The sequence below is a fragment of the Pleurodeles waltl genome, chromosome 2_2 (genome assembly GCF_031143425.1).
Source record: "Pleurodeles waltl isolate 20211129_DDA chromosome 2_2, aPleWal1.hap1.20221129, whole genome shotgun sequence".
NCBI classification, from domain to species: domain Eukaryota; kingdom Metazoa; phylum Chordata; class Amphibia; order Caudata; family Salamandridae; genus Pleurodeles; species Pleurodeles waltl.
Window position 1 is genome coordinate 1,135,592,429 of NC_090439.1, and position 15,959 is coordinate 1,135,608,387.

Below are 15,959 nucleotides of genomic sequence, written 5' to 3' on the forward strand. Positions count from 1 at the left end.
TGCCACAGAAATGTGAGGAACATGTGTTTTTTTAGCCAAATTTTGAGGTTTACAAAGGATTCTGGGTAACAGAACCTGGTCCGAGCCCCGCAAGTCACCCCATCTTGGATTCCCCTAGGTCTCTAGTTTTCAGAAATGCACAGGTTTGGTAGGTTTCCCTAGGTGCCGGCTGAGCTAGAGGCCAAAATCTACAGGTAGGCACTTCGCAAAAAACACCTCTGTTTTCTTCCAAAAATTTGGATGTGTCCACGTTGCGCTTTGGGGCGTTTCCTGTCGCGGGCGCTAGGCCTACCCACACAAGTGAGGTATCATTTTTATCAGGAGACTTGGGGGAACGCTGGGTGGAAGGAAATTTGTGGCTCCTCTCAGATTCCAGAACTTTCTGCCACAGAAATGTGAGGAACATGTGTTTTTTTAGCCAAATTTTGAGGTTTGCAGAGGATTCTGGGTAACACAACCTGGTCCGAGCCCCGCAAGTCACCCCATCTTGGATTCCCCTAGGTCTCTAGTTTTCAGAAATGCACAGGTTTGGTAGGTTTCCCTAGGTGCCGGCTGAGCTAGAGGCCAAAATCTACAGGTAGGCACTTCGCAAAAAACACCTCTGTTTTCTTCCAAAAATTTGGATGTGTCCACGTTGCGCTTTGGGGCGTTTCCTGTTGCGGGCGCTAGGCCTACCCACACAAGTGAGGTATCATTTTTATCAGGAGACTTGGGGGAACGCTGGGTGGAAGGAAATTTGTGGCTCCTCTCAGATTCCAGAACTTTCTGCCACAGAAATGTGAGGAACATGTGTTTTTTTAGCCAAATTTTGAGGTTTACAAAGGATTCTGGGTAACAGAACCTGGTCCGAGCCCCGCAAATCACCCCATCTTTGATTCCCCTAGATTTCTAGTTTTCAGAAATGCACAGGTTTGGTAGGTTTCCCTAGGAGGCGGCTGAGCTATAGGCCAAAATCTACAGGTAGTCACTTCGCAAAAAACACCTCTGTTTTCTTCCAAAAATTTGGATGTGTCCACGTTGCGCTTTGGGGCGTTTCCTGTCGTGGGCGCTAGGCCTACCCACACAAGTGAGGTATCATTTTTATCGGGAGACTTGGGGGAACGCTGGGTGGAAGGAAATTTGTGGCTCCTCTCAGATTCCAGAACTTTCTGCCACAGAAATGTGAGGAACATGTGTTTTTTTAGCCAAATTTTGAGGTTTACAAAGGATTCTGGGTAACAGAACCTGGTCCGAGCCCCGCAAGTCACCCCATCTTGGATTCCCCTAGGTCTCTAGTTTTCAGAAATGCACAGGTTTGGTAGGTTTCCCTAGGTGCCGGCTGAGCTAGAGGCCAAAATCTACAGGTAGGCACTTCGCAAAAAACACCTCTGTTTTCTTCCAAAAATTTGGATGTGTCCACGTTGCGCTTTGGGGCGTTTCCTGTCGCGGGCGCTAGGCCTACCCACACAAGTGAGGTATCATTTTTATCAGGAGACTTGGGGGAACGCTGGGTGGAAGGAAATTTGTGGCTCCTCTCAGATTCCAGAACTTTCTGCCACAGAAATGTGAGGAACATGTGTTTTTTTAGCCAAATTTTGAGGTTTGCAGAGGATTCTGGGTAACACAACCTGGTCCGAGCCCCGCAAGTCACCCCATCTTGGATTCCCCTAGGTCTCTAGTTTTCAGAAATGCACAGGTTTGGTAGGTTTCCCTAGGTGCCGGCTGAGCTAGAGGCCAAAATCTACAGGTAGGCACTTCGCAAAAAACACCTCTGTTTTCTTCCAAAAATTTGGATGTGTCCACGTTGCGCTTTGGGGCGTTTCCTGTTGCGGGCGCTAGGCCTACCCACACAAGTGAGGTATCATTTTTATCAGGAGACTTGGGGGAACGCTGGGTGGAAGGAAATTTGTGGCTCCTCTCAGATTCCAGAACTTTCTGCCACAGAAATGTGAGGAACATGTGTTTTTTTAGCCAAATTTTGAGGTTTACAAAGGATTCTGGGTAACAGAACCTGGTCCGAGCCCCGCAAGTCACCCCATCTTGGATTCCCCTAGGTCTCTAGTTTTCAGAAATGCACAGGTTTGGTAGGTTTCCCTAGGTGCCGGCTGAGCTAGAGGCCAAAATCTACAGGTAGGCACTTCGCAAAAAACACCTCTGTTTTCTTCCAAAAATGTGGATGTGTCCACGTTGCGCTTTGGGGCGTTTCCTGTCGCGGGCGCTAGGCCTACCCACACAAGTGAGGTATCATTTTTATCGGGAGACTTGGGGGAACGCTGGGTGGAAGGAAATTTGTGGCTCCTCTCAGATTCCAGAACTTTCTGCCACAGAAATGTGAGGAACATGTGTTTTTTTAGCCAAATTTTGAGGTTTGCAAAGGATTCTGGGTAACACAACCTGGTCCGAGCCCCGCAAGTCACCCCATCTTGGATTCCCCTAGGTCTCTAGTTTTCAGAAATGCACAGGTTTGGTAGGTTTCCCTAGGTGCCGGCTGAGCTAGAGGCCAAAATCTACAGGTAGGCACTTCGCAAAAAACACCTGTTTTCTTCCAAAAATTTGGATGTGTCCACGTTGCGCTTTGGGGCGTTTCCTGTCGCGGGCGCTAGGCCTACCCACACAAGTGAGGTATCATTTTTATCGGGAGACTTGGGGGAACGCTGGGTGGAAGGAAATTTGTGGCTCCTCTCAGATTCCAGAACTTTCTGCCAAAGAAATGTTAGGAACATGTGTTTTTTTAGCCAAATTTTGAGGTTTGCAAAGGATTCTGGGTAACAGAACCTGGTCCGAGCCCCGCAAGTCACCCCTCCTTGGATTCCCCTATGTCTCTAGTTTTCAGAAATGCACAGGTTTGGTAGGTTTCCCTAGGTGCTGGCTGAGCTAGAGGCCAAAATCTACAGGTAGGCACTTCACAAAAAACACCTCTGTTTTCTTCCAAAAATTTGGATGTGTCCACGTTGCGCTTTGGGGCGTTTCCTGTCGCGGGCGCTAGGCCTACCCACACAAGTGAGGTATCTTTTTTATCGGGAGACTTGGGGGAACATAGATTAGCAAAACAAGTGTTATTGCCCCTTGCCTTTCTCTACATTTTTTCCTTCCAAATACAGGAGAGTGTGTAAAAAAGACATCTATTTGAGAAATGCCCTGTAATTCACATGCTAGTTTTGTCACCCCGGAATTCAGATATGTGTAAATAACCACTGCTCCTCAACACCTTATCTTGTGCCCTTTTTGGAAATACAAAGGTTTTCTTGATAGCAATTTTTTACTCTTTATATTTCAGCAAATGAATTGCTGTATACCTAGTATAGAATGAAAACGCACGTCAGGGTGCAGCTCATTTATTGGCTCTGGGTTCCTTGGGTTCTTGATGAACCTACAAGCCCTATATATCCCTGCAACCAGAGGAGTCCAGCAGACGTAACGGTATATTGCTTTCGATAATCTGACATTGCAGGGAAAAGTTACAGAGTAAAACGTAGAGAAACATTTATGTTTTTTTCACCTCAATTTCAATATTTTTCTTTTTCAGTTGTTATTTTCTGTAGGAAACCCTTGTAGGATCTACACAAATGACCCCTTGCTGAATTCAGAATTTTGTCTACTTTTCAGAAATGTTTAGGTTTCTGGGATCCAGCATTGGTTTCATGCCCATTTCTGTCACTGACTGGAAGGAGGCTGAAAGCACAAAAAATTGCAAAAATGGGGTATGTCCCAGTAAAATGCCAAAATTGTGTTGAAAAATTGGGTTTTCTGATTCAAGTCTGCCTGTTCCTGAAAGCTGGGAAGCTGCTGAGTTTAGCACCGCAAACCCTTTGTTGATGCCATTTTCAGGGGGAAATCCACAAGCCTTCTTCTGCAGCCACTTTTTCCAATTTTTTTGAAGAAAACGAAATTTTCACTGTATTTTGGCCAATTTCTTGGCCTCCTTCAAGGGAACCCACAAAGTCTGGGCACCTCTAGAATCCCTAGGATGTTGGAAAAAAAAGGACGCAAATTTGGCTTGGTTAGCTTATGTGGACAAAAAGTTATGAGGGCCTAAGCGCGAACTGCCCCAAATAGGCAAAAAAAGGCCTGGCACAGGAGGGGGAAAAGGCCTGGCAGCGAAGGGGTTAAGCTTTGTGCCTGCTTATTTAGTAAATACCAATAAAAATAGTGGTATATTGTGGGCGGGCCGATGGCCTTCCTGCGAGGCCGTTTTTCCGGTTGTCATCGTCGTTCTGCCTGATCTCATCATGGCGGTGGTTTCCTTACTTATCACAGACTCCACCTATCACTGAACTCGGACCCGCGCGGGCGGGCGGGCGCGCGAGACAGCAGCAGGCGCTCGACGCGCGCGGCCAGCAGACGGAGGGATCGCGCGCAGGCGGCTGGCACGCCCCCTCGGCGTCTGTGTTGTGGAGAAAAGACGTCACAAGATGGCGGCGGCCATGCAGCAGGCCCGGTGCTCTGCGTAACGGGAGCGAGGGGGGCGTGTGAGGGAGAACCGAGACCGAGTCAGCGACGGGGGGAGCGCGGACTCCGTAGTTGGGCTTCTGTGGTCGCTCGGGGAGGTGTGTTGACCGGAGACGCCCTCTGTGCGGAAAGGCACCTGCCCCGCCCCCCTCAGAGAGGCCGTGTGCGGCGAGAGGCCCCCCAGGGGCCCTGGAGGCCATGGAGCTGCCCGGGCCGGGCGGCAGTAACGTGCCAGCTTTCCTGGCAAAGCTTTGGACGTTGGTGGAGGATCCGGAGACCGACCCGCTCATCTGCTGGAGTCCGGTGAGTGCCCTGGGGGGTCGGGGACAGAGAATGCTCCGGATGCAGCCCCGGGGGAGCAGCGCAGTGGGCAGCCGGTGGGGTAACAGCCCTCCCCTCCATCCCCAGGTCTTTCAGATGATCCCTCAGCGCTGTAGTCTACGTGAGATCTCAGGAGACGTGTTCTGCCCATTTCCCCCCAATCCACGTGCGCCTGAGGGACCCGCAGAAGGTGCTGCGCGGAGAGAACATCCCCTCCACCTCTCACCCGGACACTGACCCTTCCCCCGCCCCAAACTCCGCTGTCGCTGCCTCGTTCTTCTCCAGGGAACCAAGTGGCGACCAGCCGCATAGAGTGGGGGGGAGGCTTATTCCCCAACTGGTCTGAAAGATCTCATTCATTTAGTTCTACCGTCCAGTTACTCGACTGACCAAGAGGGGCCTTGACTTCTCCTGTCAGCGCTCCATGGTGCAGCACTACAGCCCTGGTTTTAACTAAAGGCGATCTGTTGCTTCCTCTGACAGGCGCATAGTGGCTGTTCAGCCCAGCGTGTTACGGCCAGCCACTTCCTTCAGTCCTAGGCTACATCTAATCTCCAATGCCCACCTTAGCATCTCTATTGGTAGGCCATGGCTGCTACCAGGACTTTGCATCTGGCACTACATGGAGGGACTCGGGAGTATCTTTCAGGGCTAAAGGTCAGTTAAATGAATCTCTTAGGTGCTGTTTCAGACGGCCTTCAGCATTGCCGTGCCTCATCCTGGTGGAGCTCGGCATCACCTGTCAGTGATCTGGAGTCGGCGGTGAATAATGTTTTTTAAAAAGGAGCATGGAATACTTGTTTTGATCTCACCCACTCGCAGGGCCAGCCTGGGAACTCAAAGCAGTCTTGGCAATTTTGTCACACCAGCCCCTGGGAGGGTGGGGAAGGTGTTTGGGTTGGGGTTAGGCTTGGGTGCAGCATTTGTGCAAAACCGGCCCCCATCCTTCCCACAGGATTAGATAAAATGAAGGTAAGTGCTGGGACAGTCCTCTGAAAACCAGGTTTGTGTGGGAAATCTGTGGCATCTTGTAACCCCAGCGTGCAGGGTTTTCACCCTCACTTGTTAGTGCTCCCCTGTTCATCTGTGCAGCCCTTGGTTGACTCTAAGCTAACTCCAGCCTCCGTTGTCCACAGAATCAATGAACATCATCCTCAACAGTGACTGCTACGACTATTGCCTTCTGTGTAAAGCATTCCCTGCCAACAGCATTGAGGGGCCAGTGCTTTGGGTTTACATTGTTGGGTAAACTATGACAGGCATAGTTCCGCAAGGTTTGCTATTTCACCCATGGGTGACATGGATAAACTTGGTTCAGTGCACTAACGCTCAATGAAAAAGGCAGGTTATTGTAGTTCTGCAGAATCCCACCCAGTACATTGTTTAAGTGAAATTATTGCTTTTAGGTTACTAACAATTCCTAAACTGGGATCTGTGGTACTGGAAACAAACATATTTCGCTCTTCACAATATCACACACAGTACTAAGAAAAATTGCTAATGTATTGCAACATGGCAAACCTGTTTCTCACCACGTCTATAACACTGAATATTTTAAAAACAGCAAATAGGTGCATTGTGAACGAGAATAAAATAAACATTTCTAAAGGAGTTAAAATATAATGTAGAACCTAACACATACACCCTAAACTTACTTCTACGCAGTACACTAGGAGAGCATGGAAAGTACTTGCAATATAGACTTTCTAAGGGAGAAGTAGCCCATTACCTACATTGTTGACAGCAAAAGCTCGGTTATCAGTGAGGTGTGAAGGTGGTGTTCCCTGCGAAAGGAAAACAAACAATGTGGTGGTGTCCTTTCTCCTGGCCCATGCTTCTCTGCATCTTCTTGGTGCGATAGCAGCAGTTGAGGCCGTCTCTGGCAGTATCAGAGGCAGTCCTTGTAAATTAAATCTTATCTGAGATTGTAATTTCTAACATAAGTTTAGGAATGTCTGAAATAGGTTATGTGCATCAAGGTGTGCATCTCAGACATATCCTTATGATCATATAAGGTAAATGGATGTCAATTCATAGTACACTATTTTGGCTATTTGTACATGTTTGTTCTTATTTGATGTTGACATTGTGTTAACTAGACTCTTCTCCCAGACTGGTGTTGCATCCGGTGTTAAATCTATGTCATTGTCTATTGCAGTTTTTTGGAATGATAATGTCAGACATGAGTGATTCTGCATAAATTGAGGAAATTGGTGACTTCCATTACCTAAAATGGAGGTGGAGCCCCTACCTTAGGGGCTTTACATCAACATACTGTAACTTTATTTCACCCAGTTTATAAAGTCTTTTTTTATTTGTCACAAAAAGAGGTAGAATACATAAATAAAAGGCTTCCTGAGGATGCATCTGTCGTACTCCATTACAGTTGCTGTCTGTAACTGTAGGAAGATGCCTACATCTAATGTGTATTGGAATTATGTCAAAACATTTTATTTGTACTAATGACGTTTTCCCATTTCTGTTTACTGAAGTGTGTGTGCTTTTTTTATTTTTTATATATGAGAGCTGGACTAATGATGATATAATCTTTTCAACCTACATATTAAAGCGTTCTGGGATGTATAACACTGTAGATTTAAAGTCCTGTTTATACTATTGGAAATCTATTTCTGATGAAAAAAGTCACTATGCCATACTCCTTAGCCTTCACCATGCTTGTGACATACTTAAGCATGCATTTTGAACATACACACTTAAGCATTCCTGCAAGGAACTCCAGAATTGAATAATGTATGTTATCAGCATTACTGTGTCAGTTCAGAATCATTGATGACCTTTTAGATCTCATGATTTTACTCAAATACCCATTTACTAGTTCAGCGTCTGATTTGGGTACAGTTCAATAATCTACATTTCCTTCTGCATAATGATAATGAAATTGAAACTCCATATAATAAAGAGTGTGAGAGTATACAAGTGAATGAGACCTGTGTATTCGTTTTAAAAATGAGTCTTTATGTCTGTAAGACGAGCCTCCTGTCTTACTGGAAGATGTGAAACTTTTTCTTTTAAAGTTCAAGATGTTTCGCTGAGGGGGTTTGTGTTTATAAATCTCACATTAATCAAACAATATTACATTTTCACAATATTACAAGTGCTAATAACACATTTTAATTGCACCAGAAGCAAAAGAAACGGGAATATTAAAGTATACAAAACAATTTGCTGTACAATATTACATCTGACACAGTAATATATATAAAATACAAATGTAAACATAAATATTAATAATTATTTCAGTTTACAGCTTCATACTACACTTAGGTTGTTTCTAAGCACTGTAAGGAACTGGTGTTTCTATTACCCAGTTTAATGGTGCCTAATTGATGAACTGAAATGTATAGGGATCAAACAGTAGATCAGTATGGATATCAAGTGACCACAAGAACAGGCCAGCGCCTTTTGTAGGCAGGTTAGATAAGCGTTCAGTTACTGTTGATGCAGTTTAACCAGTTTATGGAGGTTTTACTTTATTTAAGAATTTAACTAATTTATTCCGAAACAGTTGGTGGAGGTTTTGCTTAAAGCAAACATGTTTATAATTTATTCTGGAGTGATCTCTGACTAGCAAATCGTTTGTTTTTTCTCACCTGGGATCATGTTCGCATATCTGCAAAAGCAGCAGACCCATACTCCTCAAGCTTGTACAGGCAACTCTTCAGCCTGTTTTCAGTTTGTTTGTCCTTGTTTCACCTGCCAAGGGTAGCAGGTGATCAAACCGTTGTTGATCCTTTCCTGAATAAAATTCAATGTGTGCAAGTTTAGTCCATTGTCAGGCTATCACTGAATACATTTTAATTAATTTTTTTTGAGATTTTTGACCAAACCTGTGTTCGGAATGGATGCTAGACTCCATTCAAGGGGTTCCTGGGCAAACGGGGACTACTACACTTCAGCAGTGGAGGGTGGAGTAGATTGCCTCTGGTGCTCCAGGACCTATCCACCTTTGCTTTGCAAACTGGGCCATGCACACCCCCTCCAATACCTGACTCAGTGGTAGTAATGACAAGCAGCCAAAGACTTCTCTGAGATGTAGTGTGTAAGTTCAGAACTCAAGTCATCCAGTAGTGAAATAACTCAATATCCAACCCAGTGCTTTACTTTAGTTAAAGGAAATTACTTTAATCTACATGCATAAAATGTAATATTTAACAGCAGTTAATGGGTTCAAATAACCAAGACCAAAGAGTAAACCAAACTCACCACCAGTGTGATGGATCATGGGTAAACAGTAGCAAACTAAACAGAATGTCTGCGAGGGCTGATAAAGCGTGTTCTGCCTAAAGGTCGCCCACATGCCTACTTTTAAAATGTAAAGCTGCATTTTGTAATGCTTTTCTAATATAAACAAAAACCAAAAAGGGATGCACAAATAAATTCTGTAGAAAGGGTATGAATGGTCATAAAAACAAAAGGCAGTTTCACACAATCAAAAACCAGTACTACAAAAGGGGAGCCTCCCGGGTAAGGCAAACAATGCCTACACGTGGATACCAGGAACAAAAATCAGCATAATGCTGGCTCAGCATTGAGGTGAAAAGCAGACAAAAGTCCTTGCTGCTGTAAGAGGTATATATTATTACTATTCTCATGTGTATAAATGTGTAGATATCAGGAAAATAACAATCTCAGTGCATGAAAGAATACTAACAAAACAGTTAAGTGGTGTGCACAGAGAGCAATAGAATTGCTCTACAGTCTTTACCAGTGAACAAAACGCACTGTAGTCAAGTCAAAGTGACAATGCCTCCCTATTACGAAAGACAATTCTCAGTCTGAGTATAGGTAGTAAAAGGGTACAAGCAGGAGGATACAATAAGGTGGAACCACCCACAAGAGGAATTTCTCGTAGAGTGGTGTCCTAGGCGCACCGTTCAGTAATTAACAGGCAACATAATGTGGAGCAACAAATACATTGTATGGTATGTGCTAAATGCTGTTAGCAATCATCCAGCCTATAGACAGTATGCAAATACAGTGGTAAATACATATGCCCAAAAAAGGTATATGGTAGTGTCCTAAACACAGAATTAAGAGATCATGAAATTGCACACAATGCATGTCCAACAGTCTGAAGTTATTCACATGGCGCAACACATAGATTGTATGATACATGCTAGATACTGTTGGCAACCAACCAACCAGCCTTTAAACAGTATGCAAATACTATGGTAAATATATATACCTAAAGAATGTATATGGCAGTGTCCTAAGCAGAGTTAAGAAATCATGAAAAGGTACACAAATCAAGTCCAACAGTCTGATTGGTATCCCTCACATGTGCCCAAATGATTGTGCAGGCAATGAAAATCAGTTAGTCATCCAAGAACACCTACAACTCACGGTCTGTATTAAGTCCGAAGTCAACCACCCTAATTGCCACCTCTAGGCTGTTCCTGAACTATTCCAGAAGCATGGAACCTGAGTTGAGTTAATTCTGCAAACCTGTATTCAGTCTTGAAATGGTTGGAAAGTATGTAATTGCTGTTGTAGTTCGTGAAGGCCTGAATGTGCTCCTGGATCATTTCTTTAAGTGGTCTGATGGTACTATATATATAATATATATTTCACACACACAAATGATGCAACATACAACAAATTTGGTGTTACAGTTAATAAGCATAAATTGTATGCTTGGTAGTCTTATTGAGTTGAAAATGTGTATTTTTGTCAAGACCAAAAGGACACATATTGCAACAGCCACACCTGGGAAAACCCTTGGGCTGCGAAGGCAACCACCCAGGTGTAGTATCACTTTTATTTGGACCCAAGAAACTCTGGCACAACAAATTATGCAGAGTTCGGCCTCAGCTGTATGCGAGCATGGGCTTACTGGAAATGAAGTTTTTGAGGGTGGTGTCCATGTGTAATACATGACAGTCTCTGTGCAAAATCTTGTGCAGTGTGTGGCTCAAACTGTGGTGAGGGATAATGAGACACTGTGGTTCTCCCCTTGTGTGGTATTGTTTTATGTTTAAGTTAATTTTCTTGTCTAGTTTGTAGTATATGTTGTTTGGCTTTGGCAGTGATACTAGTTGATTAACCCTTTGTTATAAATCTCTTCAGGTTTGACAAGTTTAATTAGAAATTTAGACTCCTCACTGCAATTTCGTTTTAACCTTGTCATTTCACCAAAGGGGGTGAAGCGTATCTGTAATCTTAGATGTGCACTGGTAGCATGGAGAATTATATACTCACCATTTTATTCCTGCTCAAATCATTTGGTGATTCCTCGGGTCTTTCTGTGTGGCTGTATATTTTTGTGTAATATACTTCCACCTTAGTGGTCGGATGGGCACTGTTTGCATGGGATTTTTACTCATTGATGGTAGAATGTGTTCTTTCAGCATGTGGTCTATGAAGTTTTCCTTGCACTAGGCCCTTCTACGTTTTTTTTGGCATGGGTTGCACATGTCTAGGTTCTTATTAAATTATTGACCAGTTCCTTGTGTTTGTTGAATTTGCAGCCTTGAAAAAGTCGTCTTTGACGGAATCGGTGCCAGCTTTTTTCTTGAATTGTATTCGGTTATGGACCACTTATAAATTTGTAACTGCAACCATTATTGGACCAGACATTTTCACCAATAAATTGCACCAGCTGGATGTAGCAGAACAGAATAAATGCTTTTGGTGCAGTTATATGGTTCAGATAACACACTGGCATATCGGCTACTGCGTCCTGAATTGTGTCTTACCTCACCCCCCCTCTCTTGGGTGGTGATTGCTAAACAGTCCTTGCTTTAGTAGAGTTGGCTGGCTCCTTTCTTCTCTGAGCAGGCAGGCTGGCTTCTAATCTTTTCAGTTCAGAGGAACAGATTATTCAAGCAAAATAAGACTTCAGGTGATGTTCCACCACCTCCATGAAGCCGTCTGTCTGGCAGACAGGAACACTGGTTGCGCAGTAGTCTTCTGGGTACTCTGTGAAGCACTCCCTTCCTTGGTCAACAAGAACGTTCAATTGTAACAGCAGATGAGTCACTGGCTCACACTTCTGTACAGTCAAATCAGACCGGAGATGTGCGTTCCCTGTCTGCACTTTCAGAATGGTTATAGGGCTGTTTTTTTAGGTATCCTTTACAGGCTGTTTTTTGTAGACATAGCCTTTGTGTAGAGGGATGGTTCTTATTGCAGGGTAGTCTCCAACCTAAAGTACCCACAACAGAGGGTCAAAAAGGTGGCTTCTGCATGGTTGGCAATCAGCCACGCTGAATAGCGATCGGGGAAGAAACAAAAGGCTGGCCTCACATGAAGGGTTCCCTTCACCTTAAACGCAGCCCCCCTCTTGATTCCTATTATCTGGCAGTGCAGCACTCTCCTCTCAGCAAAACACCTACTTGAATTTCTGAAGGATCCTCCAGGGCTGTGGAATTTCTATGGCCCTAGGCCCTGGGCATATTGTTTGGAGTCTAGGACAACTATTTTTCATGTTTATTTTGTCCTTAGATCAAGCAGGCCCAACCTCCAGTAACACAAACCCTTTGGCTGACAGTTTACAGTACATAATGAATCACTGAAAGGCATTGCCTGCCGTTAAGTTAATATGTGTGTCCATACGTTAATGCTGTTCAAACTTGTATTTATGGTTTATTAATGCAAAGCCTTTATTATTAGGGCGAGCGCTGTAAGGAAAAGTAGTAACCTTGGTCTGCACTACCAAGAGAGATTGCAGTATGAAAACATGTACATGCATTTGCAAAGTTGAACAATTTGAGGCCACATATAAAGATCCTAGAATGCTGTCTGATCAGATGCTAAATTTGTAGGAGTTTGAAAGCAAGCGTGATGATTCTTTATTTTTTAAATAAAATGTTCACAAAAAATGCAACTAGGGAAAGAACGTTTGGCTAAACTACTGTGAAATTTAGGTACCATTGCTTTGAAACATCATTTAGTCAACTGTGTTGATGCGTGCTAGAATTTCCAAAAATATTCGTAATGGAAAATCATGGTAACAAGTTTCAACAAGATTATCTCCACATACCATGACAATATATCCATCTTTGAGGTATGTAAATCTGCAGTTAAGAATAGTACATTTATATTTACCTATTTGCACTTACCTTCTTGTTATTCTTGCCCTCAATATTTTGTCCATGCAATATTTGTGTTTCTGATATTCTGTCACAGATCCGGTTACTGTTAAGGGACCTGCCAGGCCCTCAACATTATAACAAACATTGTAAAAAGGAAAATGGTATTTGGTCTAAAAAAGCTCCCATTGCTCAGTAGTCCCTGAGCAAAACTACCTTGTATGTCTTTATGCTCCTTGTGAAGAACAGAATGCTGTAATTCACAGTGAATCCAGCCGATAGATAGATAGATAGACTTAATTAAAACAAAAGGTCTGGGTTAACACCAGACCTAATTAGTTGCCCAGTTCTTAGTCACAAAAGTGCATCCTTGACACATACCATTGCATTAGTGCAGATTTATGGCTTTCATGACTTAACAACAATTTACAGAAGTAGGCCAGGAAATACTGCTAGGGAAGATTTGTGAGCTGCATTTTAGCACAAGCTAATATGCATGTGCAGATTTGCTCATGCGCAAACCTGTTGAGCATTAACAAGTTCACTTTCCTGCCAACCACTTCTTTTCCTAACTATGGAAGGCGTTTTACTTCTGCCCTTGTCAGGAGTAAATTTCTAACCTTTGCCAGTACCTGAAAAAATCAGAGGAGAGCTGATGAAAACCCCAAAAGCGTGCAAGTTAGCAGGGTTGCACACAATGGCACTCCATCCCTGGAACTATTCTTTTCTGCTACCTCCAGCCCCAGTATATGATCTGCGTAAAGGTGGCAAAAGAAGGAAATTGCTAGAATTCAAACCCTGCCATAGTACGAGCCCTGGCATAATCACCGAGGCTGTTATCAGAACTCTCATTTAATGAAATTGCAGCTATAATTCGTTGCCACACTAATTGACACCAATGATACAAATGTTTTTTTTTATATATTTTTTTTTTTAACAGGACAAGTAGATTTATGAAGTTATGAAGCAGCCTGTCCCTTAGACAAGTAGACATTTTGTTAAATTCCTCACCTCTGGGCCTCATCTCTTTTGTCACCACCAACTGCAATATCTAGTTGTTTCCTTCCAGCTTCAGCAATATTATCAATACAATTCCACTGTCTGGTAAAACAGTCTTGCATTCATCTTGTGCTCATGAACGGGCCATGGGCTTCAGAAATGAAACGCTTAGTCCTCCGTTACATTGGTTCAAAGACGTTTTGTCTGTATCACAGACGCTACATACGTAAACACGTGCAACATATTCTCAGGATGTGTGTTAGTGCAGATAAGTGAAACTTTATACAAGTTGGACACTTGATCTTTACTCAGTGCACAGATAATGCCTGGCAACAATTATGAATTCACAAAACCGCGTATGCTGCTATCACTGCTCCAAGTGGTAAACTCATGACTGAACGGTAGTTAACTGTTAGTACAGTTGGAGCTCTCTTGGTGCACTCCTCTGGGTCACAGGACAGGACCTCACTCAAGTCAAGAGACAGGCCTAGGCCTCTGCACACTAGATTAACTTCAGGCTAGGGCCAAAATCAAAAACCAAAATACTAGGTACAGGCACTCCGGCACCTAAGGTAGGAAAGCCTGACTGTCCACCACCCGGGGAACATTACCATCCCAATATTGAACATACAATTTCACAGTTGTGCAGCATTCAAATCCTATTTCTCTTCATGGATTAAAAATGCTAAGCGGTTGAGGGTAATAGATGTAATTTGTGTGTTCTGTATGCACTCATGCTTTTTTACACTTGGTCTACTATCTAGATTCAGCAACTGCTGGGGCTTTTTTCAAGAGAAAGGAAGGGGCGGTAACAAATGTAAGACAGTTAGTTACCTGAAAATATTTCTAGCCCTTCAGCTGTTGGTTCTAGCTGCCACAATCAAATAAACCTATTAATGGAGTGGATTTGAAAAGTAACTATGGGACTCCTAATCCCCATGTTTAGTTGCAGAAAGGAAACACTGTCAGGTTTTGGAGCAATGACCTGGCTTAGAAAGATTTTGGTTTCATCTTGTAGGAATGTTTTCTGTTGTCCAAACAGTGGTCAGGGGGCGTAGCTTGATCAGTATGATTGGGGGAGGGGGTGAGAGCTTCCGATTTACCAACAACCATGCTAGCATTTAACATTAAAATACTTTATAAAACAAGTAGAGCAGGAGAGGGGCTAAAATGGCAGTGTAAAGGTAGACAAGTGTGGATTGGTTGGGGCACTACATGAGGGAAAACACGCTATTTTATAAAATAACCAACATTTCTGAAGACTTTCAAAGCAGAGAGGGATTCAGTGTGTGTGTTTTTATGTGTATTTAAAAATAAATTCTTATCAGTAAAGTCAACCCTAATCATTGTGTTACGTTCTGAATCCCGAGTTACTGCTTCTTCAGACCAAGCACTCTTAAAAAATGCCTACCAGTGTGGATGGTATGACTCCTACACCTTGTAGTCCCCTTGTATGTAATATTTTTCTCTACACTGATTTACACATCTATGATTCATTGTTTCTGTATTTGTGGGTGATGTAAAGTGCTCTAACACCCTACACTGCTATGAGAAGCGCTATAAAACAAATGAAATACATGTGAGGGAGGGGCTGTGGAGAGATGCAGGGCATTGTTGGAAGGTGATAGTGAGGCAATTATTGAAGGCCCCCAACAGAGATTGCCCAGTCCTGGTACGCTGTGCGATCATTACTTACTATACTTTAAATGCTAATACAATTGAATGCATAATGAAATGTGTTGTAGAAGAACCCCCAAGCCCTCCTTGTAGTGGCCAGGCTCACATGCATGGTCGGGTTTTTGGCGCACATAGCCTTGGCTGCGGCGCACAGAGACCTTTCACTGCTGCACACAGAGACCAAACGTTAGAGGGAACATTGTTTATCATACTAGTTTGTTTAGTACTTTGAGTTGTCAGTTGAGCAGAGGAGCTCCGTGTAAAGCCTTTAATATCTTATATTCTTCCATAATCGTCTTTCTCATTCTTGTGTATGATTTCTTCTTTTTCTCAGGTGCAAGCGTACTAAAATCCCTTCTTAAGGTCACAATTGTGACTTGCAAGAGTGGAAAGATTGAATGGTAATCCCTTTAGAGGAAGAAAATCATAATGGTTTGTCTAATCTTTTTACTGTGCAGTTTGTAAACAACTTCTCCCTTCGTT

At 43.4% G+C, this 15,959-nt stretch overlaps 1 protein-coding gene across 2 annotated transcripts in view; it reads left to right on the plus strand.

Annotated features, from left to right (window-relative positions):
* Positions 1 to 4,319: 4,319 nt before the first annotated feature.
* The window catches only part of HSF1 (heat shock transcription factor 1), a 314,446-nt gene continuing 302,806 nt past the window's right edge, over positions 4,320 to 15,959 (plus strand). The window contains exon 1 of one of the 2 annotated variants that reach the window (XM_069221019.1): positions 4,320 to 4,731. In XM_069221019.1, the coding sequence (XP_069077120.1) occupies positions 4,627 to 4,731 (105 nt within the window). In that variant the 5' untranslated portion in view covers positions 4,320 to 4,626. The remainder of the gene's footprint in view (positions 4,732 to 15,959) is intronic. The other variant, XM_069221020.1, reaches the window with a different exon arrangement.